The 16,971-nt window shown below is 34.2% G+C and overlaps 1 protein-coding gene across 3 annotated transcripts in view; it reads right to left on the reverse strand.

Moving 5' to 3' along the window:
• The window catches only part of CSMD3 (CUB and Sushi multiple domains 3), a 579,207-nt gene that overhangs the window by 165,034 nt on the left and 397,202 nt on the right, over window positions 1–16,971 (reverse strand). For all 3 annotated transcript variants that reach the window (XM_041470732.1, XM_041470731.1, XM_041470730.1), the window contains 2 exons: window positions 8,771–8,962; window positions 1,946–2,084 (listed from right to left, as the gene is read on the reverse strand). In XM_041470732.1, the coding sequence (XP_041326666.1) occupies window positions 1,946–2,084; window positions 8,771–8,962 (331 nt within the window). The remainder of the gene's footprint in view (window positions 1–1,945; window positions 2,085–8,770; window positions 8,963–16,971) is intronic.

Genomic DNA, 16,971 nt, shown 5'->3' on the forward strand with positions numbered 1-16,971 from the left:
AACAGGAAAGCTTTTTAAATAGATAAAAAAATAACATATTTCTAAAGGTTTAGAAAAATAAATAACCTAGATCTATTGGAACCCTTGGCAGAAATGCTTTATGATATAACGCCCTCAGCTTCCAGCCAGACTAAACACTTTCAGACAGCCAGAGGGTGATCTTCCCTTATCTCTTAGAGCAAGAAGCATTTTGCCTATGATCAGTTTAAATAAAAAGATGAAGTATTGAAACCTCCCATTTTCTTCCGAATTACATTTGTTAATGTAGTTGTAGTGTTAACTACACTAGCTACATTTGCTAACTTACTTAGCTAAATTCAAATTTAATTTTAGTTAAGGGCAGAGAATTAACCAATTTTACTTGTAAGATTGCCCCCATACAAAAAGAAAATTTTCTAAAAAGGTAGTTAGTAAGAGAATGAAAATCCAAACTATTATGTCTCTACTTGACAATAGCCCCTCAATGAAATAAATGTAGGCATTGAAGACCTGACAGAGCTCCCCTTTTAACTTCTGGATTATTTCAAAAATATTTCCTTATAAAAGAAATGAGAAAGTAAAAAGTCAACAGCTTTGATTATTAAAGTGCCATAGTTCATCTTGAGTTTAAAAGGATTAGCTGGAGTAAATTCCACTCAAAAGACAATTTAACAATACTTAGTAGAGTATTCAGTGTTTCTCACTCTAGATCAGTCTGTGAGTCACAAATGAGGCAATTCTCAATAAAGCTGCAATCTACTTTGACCAAGACCAAGCTTCTGAGTTTCTATCAAAGATTCACAGCAACAGACCATATTTTGAGACTTTTTAACTTGGTATTTGGGATCTATAAACTGTTAATAGTATCTGGATTCACACTGCAAAGTATTTTTTTTATTCTAAGATGGAGGATGTCCTATCTAAATGCTGAATATAAAAAGCAGAATATTCTTAAATATATTGAGCTCATGATATTAAGCCAAACCAACAAAAGAAGTGCTGGAACACAATAGAAAGTTTTCTTACCAACTTACAACATTCTGAATCACCAACAAAATAATTATACTGTCATTATGTAAATATAATTATGTGATTAATTTCCTTAGGATGGATTTACAAAAACACATACTGTGTTTTTGAACACCAAGAACAGACAACTATATGACCTACCTCTCTAAAGAAGTCATCACATTAGCACTGGTCAGAACAACACAGACACTATTATAGAACACCCAGCATAAGAAGAACTTAACTTTGATAGGACAACATAAGTACCATTTTGACCTTTTCTGTGACATATTTCCCAGTTGGGATACATAATTTTCACACATAACAGACATATTAATTTACATCATGTTACAAACAGTGCAGACAGCAAAAGTTCATTTGTGAATTCTATTAAGCTCAATTTAGTCTTCTGTTGTGATAAAAGAAAAGTCTAGAACAATTCCATTTAATAGCCAAAACATCAGGAAGTATCTTGAGTGTCCTGAAATTATATGGACTAATAAAACTAAATTTTAAATAATAATAATTTTAAATAATTCAAAAGACTACTTTTGAAATTTTGCCTAAATAGCAGCTGTCACATACAAATAGATGAATCAATAGTTTTCATCATTAAAAACCATCCTGGTTTGCAGACATTTCAGTGAGTTACCCCATGCCACCTTCTCAGGAACTGAATCTTAGTTATATTAAGCACCATCTACCTCAAAATTAGCCAGTGTAAACAGAATGCTTTTAAGGAGACAGCAACGTTTCCAAGCTCCACCTGTATGTGTATTGATGACTCAGATGTATTTATTGTAATTTTTAACAAAGATAATGATTACTAATCCCTTTGATAGTTATATTACGTACACATATATTACCCTACAGAGATCTGAACAATAATAAAATTATAATAATGAAGCCAATAATAAAGTTATAAACATGACTTAAAAAATTGTAAGTAGCAGCTTACCTGATAAATGCTAATGATATAACATAATCACTATTAACATTGATAGTCCAGTCACAATCTCTGCTGTGAGGATAAGGATGAGGGAAGTTTGGTGAAAGTATAAAACCTGATGAGCCAGTCAGGTTTCCTCCACAGGGAGCTGTGAATAAAAATAGACTGAACTTGAGGAAAGAAGGTAAGAGACAAAGAAGCAAGTAGCTGCAATCTGTTCACTGACATTTAGTGTCCTCCAAAAGTTAAACAAGTGAGGTATTTACAAAGTTTTAATAGAAACAAACAGAAATTCACATTTTGCATTAGACAAATACTAATACTACTATGTGAAACTCTTGGTTTTGAAATCTGTCCTTTCGCTTGCATCGCATCATTTCAAGGTTATTCTGAATATACTGTTCTGTGAACTTGAAAAATGCTCTGGCTACACCCATAAAAAGACTTGACTGGGTAAGTTTTCCCCTTTCTACTTCTTGTTAAAGGTGTTCTAAAAGAACCTCCTTAGGCTATGAAACATGATACTTACATTGATAATGCAATTATCTGCCTTTTCACCAGATAACAGTGATTAGTATTTGGGATCAAGATGGATATAATATAAATTAAATTTTAAAAAAATATTCAAGTAATTGCACTTTTCAAAATCAAGAGATAAATAAAATAGCTTTAAGCACAATCAGAATAAAACAAACACATTTTTCTATGTGATTTTGAGGCTCCCAAAGGTTGTGGGGTTTCAATCCAGAAAAATAAATAGTAAAAAAGAAGGAACGTATAATGAAATTTTGTTCTTCAGCATTCCATTGATTACTCAGGTCTTCTGTAACAGAGATTCTGTGAGCTCTACGGTTATTTGAATCTCTTATAGAATCATATAGATCACTGAGTGCAACCATAAACCTAACACTGCCAAGTCCACCACCAAATCCTATCCCTAAGTGACACATATACATCTGTTTTAAATACCTCCAGGGTCAGGGACTAAGCCACTTCTCTGGTCAGCCTGTACCAATGTTTGGTAACCCTACTGCTGGTAAAGAAATCTGTCCTTCTAGCCCATTTAAACCTCCCACGGTGCAAATTCAGGCCATTTCTTCTCATCCTGTCATTTGTTACTAGGGTGAAGAAATGAACACCACCCTCAATACAACCTCATTTCAGGTAGTTGTAGAGAGCAAGAATATCTTCCCTGAGCCTCCTTTCCTGTAGGCTACACTATGTCAGCTTCCTCAGGTGATTTTCATAATGCTGTTATCTGGACCCTTCACCAGCTTTGTCGCCCTTCTCTGGACTTACTCTATTATCTCAATGTCTCCAGCACCAAGTACAGGTGAATGATCGCTGCCCTGGTCATGCTGGCCATATCTTGCTGATACAAGCCAGGATACCATTGGATTTTTTGGCCTCTGGGCACACACTGGCTCATGTCTGGCCACTTGTCAACCAACGCCCCCAGGTCCTTTTGCACTGGGCAGTTTCCAGCCATTCATCCCCCAAGCCTGGAGTGCTACATGGTGTAGCACAGGACTCAGTACTTCACCTTACTGAACCTTGTAGCAGTGGCCTTGGCCCATTGATCCAGCCTCTGCAGATCCTGCTGCAGAGCCTTCCTACCCTCCAGCAGATCAATACTCCAGCACAACTTAGTGACACCAGAAAACTGAGAGTGCACTCAATCGCCTCATCCAGATCGTCAATAAAGACATGAAACAGGACTGGCCCCAGTACTGAGCCCTGGGGAACACCATAGGTGACTGGCCACCAGCTGGATGTAACTCCATCCACCCTGACCCTCTGGGCCCAGCCATCCAGTCGGTAGCGACCCAGTGAAGAGCTCACCTGTCCAACCTATGAACAGCAAGTTTCTCCATGAGAATGATGTGGGAAATAGTGCCAAACACTTTACCAAATTCTGGATAGTTAACATGCTCTCAGCAGGCATCCTTGTCATACAAGGAGATCAGGTTCTCATTCAGAACCTACCTTTCATAAACCAATGTTGTCTGGGCCTGATCCTCTGGTTCTTCTGTACGTGCTGCGTGATTGCACTCAAGAGGATTTGTAGAGATGAAGATGATATGTACAGGTATAATTCAACCTACTGGGAAATATACAGTGTATTTCCTAATATCATGAGAAATACTGCTTCCAGCTCTGCGGCATCCAACACAAGAAAGACATTGACCCTTTGGAGAGAGTCCAGAGTCAGGGTGATGGAACACTTCTCTTACAAAAACAATCTGAGAGCGTTGGGGTTGCTCTGCCTGGAGAAGACAAGGCTCCAGAACTTATGGTGCCTTTCAGTGACTAAAGAGAGTCTACAAGAGAGCTGGAAGAGGATTTTTCACAAGGTCATTCAGTAGCAGGACAAGGGGGAAGTGTTTTCAACTTAAAGGTAGGTTTAGATAAGGTTTTAGGAGGAAATTCTTTACTGGAAGGGTGGTGAGATTTGGAGCAGGTTGTCCATGGAATTTTTGGATGCCTATCCCTGGAACTGTTCAAGATAAGACTGGATGGGGCTTTGAGTAATTTGGTCTAATGGAAAGTGTCCCTGACATGGCAGGAGGGTGGGAATTAGATGGTCCAACCAAACCACTCTGCAAATCTATGATTCTATTAATTAAATCACAGGTCATCTATGAATTCAAGCAAAGCAAGTAGAATACTTAAGTAGATTAACGTATCCACAGTCACAGTATACATGAGTATAGTCTTTCTACATTTCACATATCTGTTTATACTAAAAGGGAGTAATGAATAGCAAAATTAACTCAAAATGAAAAAAAAACCCACAAAAAAAAATCAGAATATTTGTTTACATTTTGGTATTAAAATTGGTGATGAATCATAAAATCATCATTTTATAAAAACAGTTAGAAGTGGAAACAACAGACATTAGGATGGCTTTAGGAACATAATAATATCACAAAGTAAGAGTACTAGCAAATGCATAAAATACATATTCCAGACCTAGCACAATTTGTTTTGCTTTTTTTGACAATCGCCAAATACGATTTTTATCACAATAACATTTTCCCAGATGTTTTCAGTTGACAGGTAAAGTTCCATTAGCTACAAGGGAACAGATGGGAGAAATTTCATTTGGTGTGAAACATTTACTTAGTTTTACAATAAGGATAATAATTGCAAATTTTCTATCTTCAAAAGATTAAAATTTGTGTTGTTTCTAATTAAAAGCATATGCCATTGAATGGTCTTTTGTCACAATTTCAAAATTAGTAAAATTAAATTATTACGAAACAATGCACATCTATTAATTGTAAAATAGTTCAGTGTAACTTTCTGTAACCTTGTTGAAGTAAAAGTTCCAGTAAAAAAGGAACTGTGGGATTGTAATGAATGTAAAGGCTGCTCATCTGCTGGAACTAATGTTCTTCAGTATAACCCTGTACATTTCTCTTTTTCAGCTTCTTTAATGGTTGTACTCTCTGCATATCCTAGGAATGAAAATGTGAAGAATACCAAAGAGGATATTTAGGTTATTGACTGTAACCAGACTTCACTGAAATGACCACTAAACTGTATGAGTCTGATGATATTTTTGAAGTACTCGGAACTGGCATATAATCATACAAGGAAGTTAAATGCTATGTCCTTGTACCAGACTAAATTCTGCCAATGTCTGCATTCATGCTACTTGTCTGAGGTCTTGTTTTAGTTTAGTTCCCTGGTAGTTCATTGATAGAATATTTTCATATGAGTAACTTCTTTCTTATATACTTATTCTTTACACACATCAGAAGTTACTTTTGCTGTTTACAGTGTTTCCATTTAATTCTTCCCAAGGTCTGTTGATAATCAAAAAGGGAATAAATGGAAAGTACACTAAGCTAGACAGACAGCCACAATTTATTTTATTTCAAGTCATATCACTAACAGCAGTAAAGAAATAATAATAAAAAAAAATAATCTTCAACCCGGCAAAATATCTCCCAGATAGAATTTTCTTCTGAATGGTTTCAGATTATTTTAATTGTCACTTCACAGGATAGTAAGTTGAGAATGTTAACATAATCTAGTGAAAACTGTTACTAGATTTTGTTTCCTTTTCCAGTTTACTATCTTCTCTAAACTTAGTAATAGAATTTCTGTCTCTGTGTATTTTAATTAAATTCTTATGTGTTTCAGAATCCATAATTTTCTGAATTTAATGTGTAGAAAGTTATTATTGCCATAACCTTATTTTTAACTGAGGACAGACCAGCTCTGAAAACAAAGTTTAAAGAACACCTTTTACAGTATGAGACATAAGAGGTAAGACTGAACAAATATAACAGCTCATTTAGAAGGAAAGGCAAATGTCAAAACACTATGACAAATATATATTTTTTATGTGGTACGCAGTAAAAACTAGATGTAGGTTATGTGAGCCTATCTTTATAAACCTCTGTGTAGACACTGTGGTAAGCAAGCACTGAGCCTTACTGTCTGTGATGATCTCAGCACTCATTATTTCTATATAGGAAGTATAGGTTGGAGTGGCTTTTATTTACAATCTATTTATTTTCTCTAGGAGGCAACAAAATCTTATTCCACAGCTTACTGGCTTTTATTTATTTATTTATTTGTTGAATTATTCTTAAGGAATGAAACAGAATGTATGTCATTTACTTTTCATTTTCTTTAAAAAAAAAAAAAAACCAGAAAACTACCCAACATATTAAATAAAGAATCATCGTATTATTTGATTTTGAATAGAAAGTACCACTGGAATTAAGTGTTTAAAATAAAACCTTTTTTATAGATATAAATATGAAAAACAAGACCTTGCCTGAAACAAAACAGTAGAAACAAGCAAAATCAAGCCATAAGAAAAAAAAATGTTGACCTATAAATTTCTGAAGAAAGTTTGAATCCTCTGGGAGACAGTCTATACTTCCCCTAAATGTATAGTTAACCTGAATCCTAAAATCTGGTTTTGCATACCAGAATTTTTAATGTAATCCCTGAGAAAACTAAGTAGATACAGTCACTTAAGATTCTGGTACCTAAGCAAGATTGGATTCAGAAAACCATTGGAATGGAAAACATGGAGCTATTTTGTGCAGCACAGACACAAACCAAAGGACTGTCTTGTGGCAGAAACATGCTCTCCAATTTAGAGTTTTTCAGAATACCTTTAGTATAGAAGAATTTCTAATTACTATCTTTCATTCAAATACATGAATCATTATTTAATTCTTTGTTATTTTCCCATTGCTAGTATCTTTAAAAGGAAGATGTTCTTAAAATTTTGCGAGGCAAGACTAAGAGAATTTAAAAAAACAAGGCACTCCTACAGATAAGAACAATTAAAAATTACCTAGTTTTGAGCATTAATAATTAAGAGGTTTGAAAAGGCACTTTGGTGTGTAAAGAACTAATAAAATAGATCTAGGACATGGTACAACTATACACCTTCAGAATTATTCCTGCCTCTTATTCTTTCATTAAAATTTTCTTTGTTTTTTTCTAAAACTTTGATAAATGATGATGATGTTGAAGTTATGTGTGGGGTAAGTATTGCCCAGTTTGGATTTACAGGGATGGAAGCAACATTAATGAATATATTACAAGTTATGAGAAAAAAAATCAATGAACTTCAGGGTGTACTGAGCTACAACACAGTTTTGAAATCACAGCTCCAAGGCACGGTTTGCACACTCTAGTCTATTAGCAGTTCATATTCTCCAAGAATGTATCATTATAGGAAATCAATAGAGAATAACTTCATGCTTGACATTTGAACAAATAAATCATCATAATAAGCATTCTTGCTACTCTGTGTACAGCAGGTATTTTGCATGAAGTGTGGAACTCACCAGTATTAGATAAATGGATGCATGCAACTGAAAAACAAGTGTATGCATATTTAATATGTGCTATGGACAGAACACCAGTTGAGCACCTGCACCTACATTTAATCTATTTTGTAATATCATCAATGATAGTGATTAAAACTGCTAGTACTGCTTTATAATAGGATAATTATTTTTTAGTTGAGATAAATATTTTGAAACAACAATATCAAATAAGGTCAGCATGATATAAAAATATTTTAACTTTAGGGCCCAGAGCCCTAGAATTCCTCTTACTTTTTTACTTAGATATCTACATATGTTCAGTTACCATTACTATAAAATGTATATTTTCACATCTAAGAATTATAAGAGATGAGCAATAAAATGTTTCTTTACTGCAGTCTTCCAGAAAATAGTCTAGACAGTTCTTGTCTTCAAGCCCATAAACTCACATGACACAGGAAGGCATAGTAAAGAGAGTAAGAACAGAGAAAATAATAATTTAACACATTAAGTAGAATAGCCAAGACACCAAGTCAGTACTGTAGTGTTTGCAAACACCTGCCTACAGATATTCATGAACAAGGTAGACAGTGTGCATGCAGAGGATATGCAAATAGAATGCAGATTTTATTTGTAACAGCTAAGGTCAAGTTAAGTTTATTAAATGAAAGAGAGTGTTTGAAAGCTGTATGGTGTTCCTTGCAGTTGTAATCTCAGGCCAGTTCCTCCGCGCAATGTTTGTCTAAGAATACACTACCAAGGATAATAGTCACTGACACTGACTTGTCTTCTCTGTCTCAGATCATCAAATTATAAATGAGATGGCCCTGAGAGGGAGAGCATGAGAGCTATTATACTAACAACTACAGAGGAAAGGTTTTGGATATGACTATCAGGGGTTGATGTAAAATAATTTTTAAGATGTGCAGTACATATATTTTCTTTAAACAAGTTCCTAGAACAGTGTAATTCATTACATAAAGATTTCTATTTTCAGGAAAGCATTATTTAATTTTTTTCTGCATACCTATACAGACTGGTGGGTTTGGCTGCCAGAAGTACCGGTTTTCTACCTGAATGCAGGTTATTCTCTCATCTCCTTGAAGTTCATAGCCAGGGTCACACTGAAAAATGACAGTGTCTCCAGGTTCTCTTCCATCACCATTTCTAGTTCCATTCATGGGGACACCAGGATCACGACAGGCAGTCGCTACAGAACCTAGCAGCACAGTGAAAAAAATATAAATAGATTTTTGAAAAAAGTAATTTTTTCCATTTTGTTACATTTTTCTAATCAGGAAGCTCTGCAAATTCAGAATTTTCTTAATCACTTAAAAATATTGAGAAATCATCCAACAATCTGCTGCTTTTATACTATTAATTTTTTCTACATCCTTTACTTATTAAGAGTGCCCAATTTTTCTTTTAGTTACTTTTTTAATTCTGTGAAGCACTGCAGTATGCGAAAAGGAAAGGAGGAGACTTCCTATTTCCTTGGACACTTAGTACTTTTAACTTAGAGCAATTTTTAAATTAATAAAATTAAAAGCAGATTAAGGTCTTCAGATTTTCTGATTAAGGTATGCTTGTATACATCTTCCAATCTCCACAATTCTATAGTTCATAAATATATCTATGGTGTAACGTTTAGCTGTGATCTTGGAAGCAAATTTTTTTGATCACTCATATCTATACCCTTGCACATGACCTATCTACAACACTTGACTTTTGTAGTAATAATAAAGAAATCGCTACAAAAAATACACATGGATTCAGTCTGAGACAATGTACAGCTATATATAATACATGACTATGGATTATTATTAAGATAAAATACAATCACAATTATTACAAAAAGTATAAAAAAATTAAAGATATTTTCCTCTTGATCAACATAATAAAATATATTATGCACAAAAGCATGTAAGCTTAAGCAAAAAGTAAGTACATCAATCTTTATTTAAGTAAATATTATTTCCTACTAACATTATGGAACTGACACATGTTATACGTATTACAAATAAATACCAAATGTCAGACTTGCCTGTGGAACTAGTCCCACTGAGCTCAGCAACCTGTATAACATAAACACAAAGTGGCAGTACTGAGATTTAATTCAGATGCCCTCTTTCTGGGAAGGTAATACCAGTAGACTGCAATCTATTAATCCAAAATGTGTCTGGGTTTTGTATTTACAATGTTTTTTAAGAGCACATTTTGGCCTAAACTCTATTTCTCTAAAAAAAAGAAAAAAACCTCCAAGGACCTTACTTTCCAAGACGTACTTAATAAAAATATAATTAGTGCTATACAGTTACTGGGAGTTTTATGGGGTTGTTTTTAATCATAGGAAGTACTGACTATAGGGAAAAAAATCTCCACAAATAAATTCTCACAAAAAATCAAGCATGAACAGAAGTAAGGGGAAAATTTTCCTTCTTAGTCCTCAAATACTAAATACATATTTCTTTTAAATATTTCATAATAAATGAAAGATAGTTATTTTTTATATGGTCATACAATTTTTGAAAACTTCTGCTTTAGACACTACGATGAGTCCTGTTTACATCTTTAAATATGTTGCTGGGTTTAAACTTAGAAAAAAATATTACTGAAATATTAAATTACTAAATTCACTGTGTTCTGCCCACTTTAATATTATCTGCCTTGAATTTTGCCATAAACAAGAAAAACAGTTCTCTGCTTTACATAAAACATGCAATTCCAGAAGAATGGGGGCCGATTCTTACTCAGAATTTGCAATCAGTCTTGAAGGGTCAAAGAAAGAATGTTGGCATGAAACTTGTTATTGTCTGTTCATCATATTGCTCTTACTACATTGCATCATTATGTAAAAAATTTGATATGGCTGAAAAAGACATGAAGGGGCCATATAGGAATTTCTGATACAATGTCTTTGGGTATTTCAATCACTAATTAATATTTATGCAATTTAATTTTATAAGATGACATCTGTGTGCCAAACTTATCACCTTACCCTTATTTCCCTTGTATAGCAGTCATCTTGCATGCTTGCTCAACCCACTTCCTGGTCTTTTGGCTTTGTAGCCAAATTGATGAAGCATAGATTGGATAAGTGGAGTATGAAATTAATGGAAAACAGGCTGGTGTGCCAGGTTCAAAGAGTGTCCATGATCCAAAACCTAGGCAGGAGCTGATTAGCAGCAGTGTCCCCCACGGGTGGTTGTTGACTTTGATACTCATTAAAGACGGGGACAATGAGACAAACTTAGCTTTTGGCGAGTTTACAGACACTGGCTGATCAGTTGATATGCTCTAGTGCAGGGATGCTATTTAGGGAGGTCTCAGTAGGCTGGAGAAAAAGCCTGAGACAAACTTCAGGAGGTTCTTAAAAGGAAACTCATAAGGGACAAAAGAATCCCAAGAAATGATTTAGCAAAAAGCAGCATTACAGAAAAGGAATAGAGAAGACAAAAGCTCTTATAGGAAGCATGGGTGCAGCAAAAGCACAAAGATAGCAGTCAGAAGATGCAACAAGCAAAACTCCAGATGTATAAAGGAAAACACTGTTTCACTTCAAGTGTGGTCAAGCATTCTATTTTATTTTTTTTTTTTTTACAGAGGAGTTGTTATCTGTTTGACTGTTTTGTGACCAGGCAATTGGACTAGAGGTCTTCAGAGGTACTTCCCAAATGTGACTATTTCATGAATATTTTTAAACTGTGCAAATTCACACTAAATACACACAGATCTAATTTAAAAATAAAACCACTGCTTTAAGACTGGTTTTTGCATTAGAACACTAGAATGCAAAAGAGAGCTTCTCTGCTCCCACTATGTCATCATCTGGGTTTTAGAATTTTAAGTAGGTGATTTCTAGAAGTCTAATTCTCATTTTTTTCAGAGTTTGTTCAGCATTCTGAAAGGCTCTATTAAAAGCATGAAATCTAACTGAAGGGTTTATGAACTGGTTTGACAGACCAGGTGAGCTTCTCAACAGGCTGATAAAAAATTTATTCTGAATGAACAGGATGTAAGAAAGGGAAAGAATGCAGCATGCCATTAAAAGAACTGAATATACTTTGATATATCATAAATAAATAATCATTTATTAGGCTAGATGTGCCTAAAATCTGTGAGAAATTTTGCTTCTATCTTCTCTTTAAAGTGCTACCTAAAGGAAGAGAGAAAAAAACCTTCATAATACAGTTACTATATGATATGTGATTTATTTATTCACGTAGTTGCATGACATTATGCTAAATATCATCATCAGGATACTAAAACAGTGAGGAGTTCTTAGTGAAAGCAAACTGTAGAGCTATAAAGTTACTAACTTGGAGCACTTAATGCAATTTTTCACAATGTGGTAAGATGGTAGGGTAAAAATAGGTAATAGCCTTAGGTATGCACACTGGACAATTGAAATATATATACAAGGTTGTGAAACATCTTTTGCTCTAAATTTTTAATTTGTATCTATATAACAATATGTTGGTTTTTTTTTTTCACTTGAAAGCAAGAACTCCAGTGTTTTGTGTCTTTCACCTCCATTTCAATGTATACACATACCTCCATGGAGCACCTCAACAACTAGAACTGAGAGATTTAGATACCAAATTTCAGCTATCATTTTACTTTGATGGTAATTTTAAAGGGCGGTAAACGCTTATGTGTATAAATTATGGTAGAAATTCATATATATATATATATATGTATGCATGTTAATTTATTTGTTTTTCTTGCATGTTACCATACTTTTTGGTGGAAATAAATGAGCATTACAGAATTCCTAAAAATAACTGTTCCCTTAATCTTCTTTTTTTTCCCGTCTAATTCATTTTAAAGAGAATAAACCAGTAGAAGGTATCCAGAGTTCCACAACTACAGTGAGATTAAAACACAAATAAATTATTCCTTCATGGTATTTCTGAGCACCACGTATCTTGCTTTGTAACACATGTCTAAATCAACTTGATTAATTAAGGAGTGGGATTAATTTAACTTAATCTTGGCTGTGCAAAAGTTAGGTGTCTTATTAATAAGCTTGTTCCCCAGACTCCCTTTACAATCAGTATCACAAGGGAGAAACTTTTACTTAAGATCGACACTTAATGTTCTCATCCACTGGAACAGAGGGAAACACATGAATTTTTTTTCAACTGAGACAGAAATGCTGTATTAATAATTTATATTAAATGTGTAGTCTCTATTTTAACACTAAATCTGTTGGTAAATTCTATTTTTACTTGATTGTTGTCATATGTTTACCTCAAAGAGGAGGTGGAATTTTTTTTTATAACTACATTTGTCAGAATAAGAATTCTTAAACACTTTTTTTTTTTTTTTTTGAGGGAAAAAATTAAAAATAGTTATGTAAGAAGGAGACTGGAGAAAGAATATCTCAATACTGTTGGCAATTATAGAATTAATGCATTTCTGGAGAGTTAACATATGTTCCCCATATATTGAAACTGAATTTCTTAATGACAGCTTTCTGTCATGTCTGCTGTAGCCATAAGGGTTTTTCATGCACCTGACACTAGACCATCATTACTGCTGTTAAAAACTGTGTAGGTTTGATGGTTTTTTATTTCAGAGAGGCTATCTGTGTGTTCTGCCCTCCATTTTCAATTCTGTTTGCCTCTTTAATCTGTTTATTTTTTAATATTTCTTTTCATTACCTACCTTCAGCCTATTTTTTCCCTTTTTTTTTAAGTGTCAATACTATTTATGAACTGTATATTCCAGTACAAGAAGTGGGATTTTTTTCCTGTTATATATTCAGGCACCTCAATCACTGAGATTATCTCATCATTCCCCACGAAAATTTGGTGGAGTAAGCAAAAATTCTGGGAATGATGCCTTTAATAGTTTACCTGCAATGCAGTCTTGAAGGCATTCTGCAAAATAAAGAGTGGGCTACCACAATTCCCCATAAGTTCATGTATAAGCACTAAAGTTCTTTATGTTGTATTAGAGTTGATAAAGTAAGAAAAGAATACCTCATGCTTTATTCTATTACAATAATTGGAAATTCAGAGTTTAGGAAATATTGTCTTGAATAACTAACAAGCTGTGATTTGTAAATCAAATCCATTAAATTCCTATTAAAAACATTTTTATGGGAAATGGACAAACCTCAGATGTGTCTGTTAACTAATTTATGCAGCATAACAGGTGCAAGAGTGACTCTGTGTGTAACACAAACCTGTGAGTGATCATCTGAGAGCTTTTTTCCCTAATAAAGTGAGAGAAATGCAGAAACCTATTTTATTTTTTCTCTTGGCACTGCTAGTTCAGAGTAATCACATGCAATCAGTCAAACAGTTTGGGCTAGATAAAGAATTAAAAGACAATCCTTGATCACAAATTCCACGATGGGGATGAATGTAGCTCATGCTCAAACTGCTCAGTAGGTGAGATTAGTGAACATATTGGATACACAGAGCTTGTATGGCTCTCTACATGGTCAGAGTCACAGAAAGTGTTTCAACATAATTATTATACATTTCTGAGCTTATTATATTTGTAAAATAAAACTCCAGATTGTGTTTTGCTTTGCAATGGGGCATGGTTTTGAAGCAGATGAGTTGTTTTCATTTGGATGAAGCTAAATTAGAAGATACACTACTGAACCATGCTAGAACGACTCTGAACTAAGAATATCTCAAAACAGTGTTGCCAGCAGTGGCTCATTACCAGCTGTTTCAATCCATGTATCAGCTCCTCTTAGTTCTTCTGTGTAATGTGCTAACACAGAAATAAGTGAGGATCCCGCAAGAGAGACTTAATATTTCACATAGCCATATAACCATATTTTCTAATTTCGACTTTGAATATGAGATCACCAATCCTCCAGAAAACAAATGCTATTGCACAGGCAGAAGCATTTACTCAGGAAAGTTGTTTATCTGACACAGTTCCTGCTAGGTGACTTGAATGAAGTGGGGCAGAATCTTGTTTAGAATCTTGGCAGCCAAGCCATGCAAAAAATTCATTTCCCTTCCACTCAAAACTTGTTTAAATATTTCCTAAGAGCATTCACAGAAACAGATTCATATGTTTTGAGCAGTAGAGATGAGGGAGATGATCCTAAATCATCTCTTTATGAGCTGTACAATACTGTGCAAATGCTCCTACAGAGCCACAGAAACCATTAAATCAGCATTCAATCATACCCAGAAAAGATGTAAACACAGATCTATCTACAAGTGTACTTTATGTCTGGTATAAAAAAAAATTGAACAATCTTTTAATAATAAGGAAAAAAATAGAATATTTAGAATATTTATTAAATAAATCAGATAATTAAATATTCTAAATTGATTATTCCTGCTTCAAAAGCAGTAAGTTACTACCACGGTCAAAAAGTTTTTGATAGTTCATAAGCCCAGGCAATTTAACAGGTGACTGAAATGTTCTAAAAGGACAGCTCTAATTTCATGGAGGAAAGATACCTTGAAACATAGCATTAAAAGTTGGACAAGGTTATAAGAGAGTCCACTGACACTGGAAACAATATAATAAATGTCTTGAGATTTTTTGGTGCTAACAGTGATTTCTAAATTTGACATCCTAATGCATGCCAAGTCAAATATAATTAAAGAGTCTGAATCCCAAACCTGGAGAATTAAGGAAAAATAAATCTTTTTTTCCTCTATTTTCCTTTTTTTCTCTTTTATTTTTTTCTTTTCCCAGAGCCCAGTCATATCAGCAACTTCAAGCCTTCCAAATTTCAAGCCATTCATAACACAAATCATGTCCAAAATATTATTAAAAACTTATTTAAACCAAGATATTCTTCCAAACTCCTATCACTTTAAATAAAGGCTTTCTAGTATTCCTGGTCTTTTAAACACACATCAGCCTGAACCAAGCCTGACTGCACCTTCAAAATTCAAGCTGTCTCAGGACCCACATAATACCTTTAACCACACAGACACTGCAGTCTCCCTGACTCTCTAATGCTGTGTGAGAATCAGGTAAACCTGGTATTTGCTATTTTAAATCCAACCTTCTATATAACTTTTCTTGAAAAGGAAAGAATAAATTATCTACAGCATTTCCATGCTCTTCTACCAACAGAAGCACTGCTGATAGCATTTCTTTAATCTATTTTTAACTTTCCTTTCTGCTGTAGATCTAACAGAGATTTAGAAGCATGGTCATTGTAATTCTTAAGTAAATTCTAACCACAGACTCCATTTGTTGATTTTGCATGACTTCATGGATTCTATCTAAGTTTGTCAGTTATTGTTTGAAGATTAAAATGGGAAAATATTAGGAGTAAATCAAAGAATCAGAATTCCATTTGGGACAACATATCCCTTCAACAAAGAAGTTTAACATCTTGCATAACCAGGGTTTTCTTGGTTATATAGGCAGGTCTCTGTGTTAAGGAAACTTCCTCATCCAACCATCCGGACTAATTCTGGCAGTCACACTTCCACAACCAAAGCTTGGGACAAGGCTCCTCCACAGCTAAATATCCCACACTCACGGCCAGAACTGGTTTCCTCACCAGCTTGACCCCATCTCAGACATCAACTGAACTTGTTTTAAAACTCTTGTTTACACTGTAACCTGGCATAGTCTCTTTTTTGGGGGTGTGGGTGGGGATGGTAGATAGGGAAAGAGGGCAACAGTGGTCATGAAGGTTTCCCTTAAGGGTCTTTATCTGATTTTACTATCAGATAGGTTAGGATTATAGATAGGTTATCAGAAAGGACAGGCTGTGGATCATAGTACTAGATACACTGTAGTTCTTAGGGAGATAACTGACATTGGTTTAATGTGATAACATAGTTTTACTTTTTCTTATTGTTTTGGTTTTTGTCAATATATACTAGTTAAAACCATTCAAAGCACTACACTTCTCTTACCGTGTCTTACTGGAAACTTTAAGAGCTATTTTATCTCCAGTTCATAAGTAATAATCTTTTTTTCTATTAATATGAACTCCCCAGTTTGGAACAGGTATTATTTCTTAAGTATTTGCTCAGAGCTTTGGCAATGAGTATGAACCTCAGGCCCAAATAAATAAATTGTCATATGATTGCAGATAATTTATGAAACTCAGTAGAAAATGGATACTGTGACAATATCTAATCATGCTGGCAATGCATTCCAGCTGGGAAGAAGTGTTTTGAAAATCTTAATTCCATTTAGATTGTATGTTTAGGGCTTGGGGTTTTTTGGAACCTTTTGATTCTTTTAAGATTTTTTTACTATGCCAGATCACAT

Source organism: Pyrgilauda ruficollis, unplaced genomic scaffold (genome assembly GCF_017590135.1).
Source record: "Pyrgilauda ruficollis isolate IOZ18807 unplaced genomic scaffold, ASM1759013v1 scaffold25, whole genome shotgun sequence".
In the NCBI taxonomy this organism is placed as follows: Eukaryota; Metazoa; Chordata; class Aves; order Passeriformes; family Passeridae; genus Pyrgilauda; species Pyrgilauda ruficollis.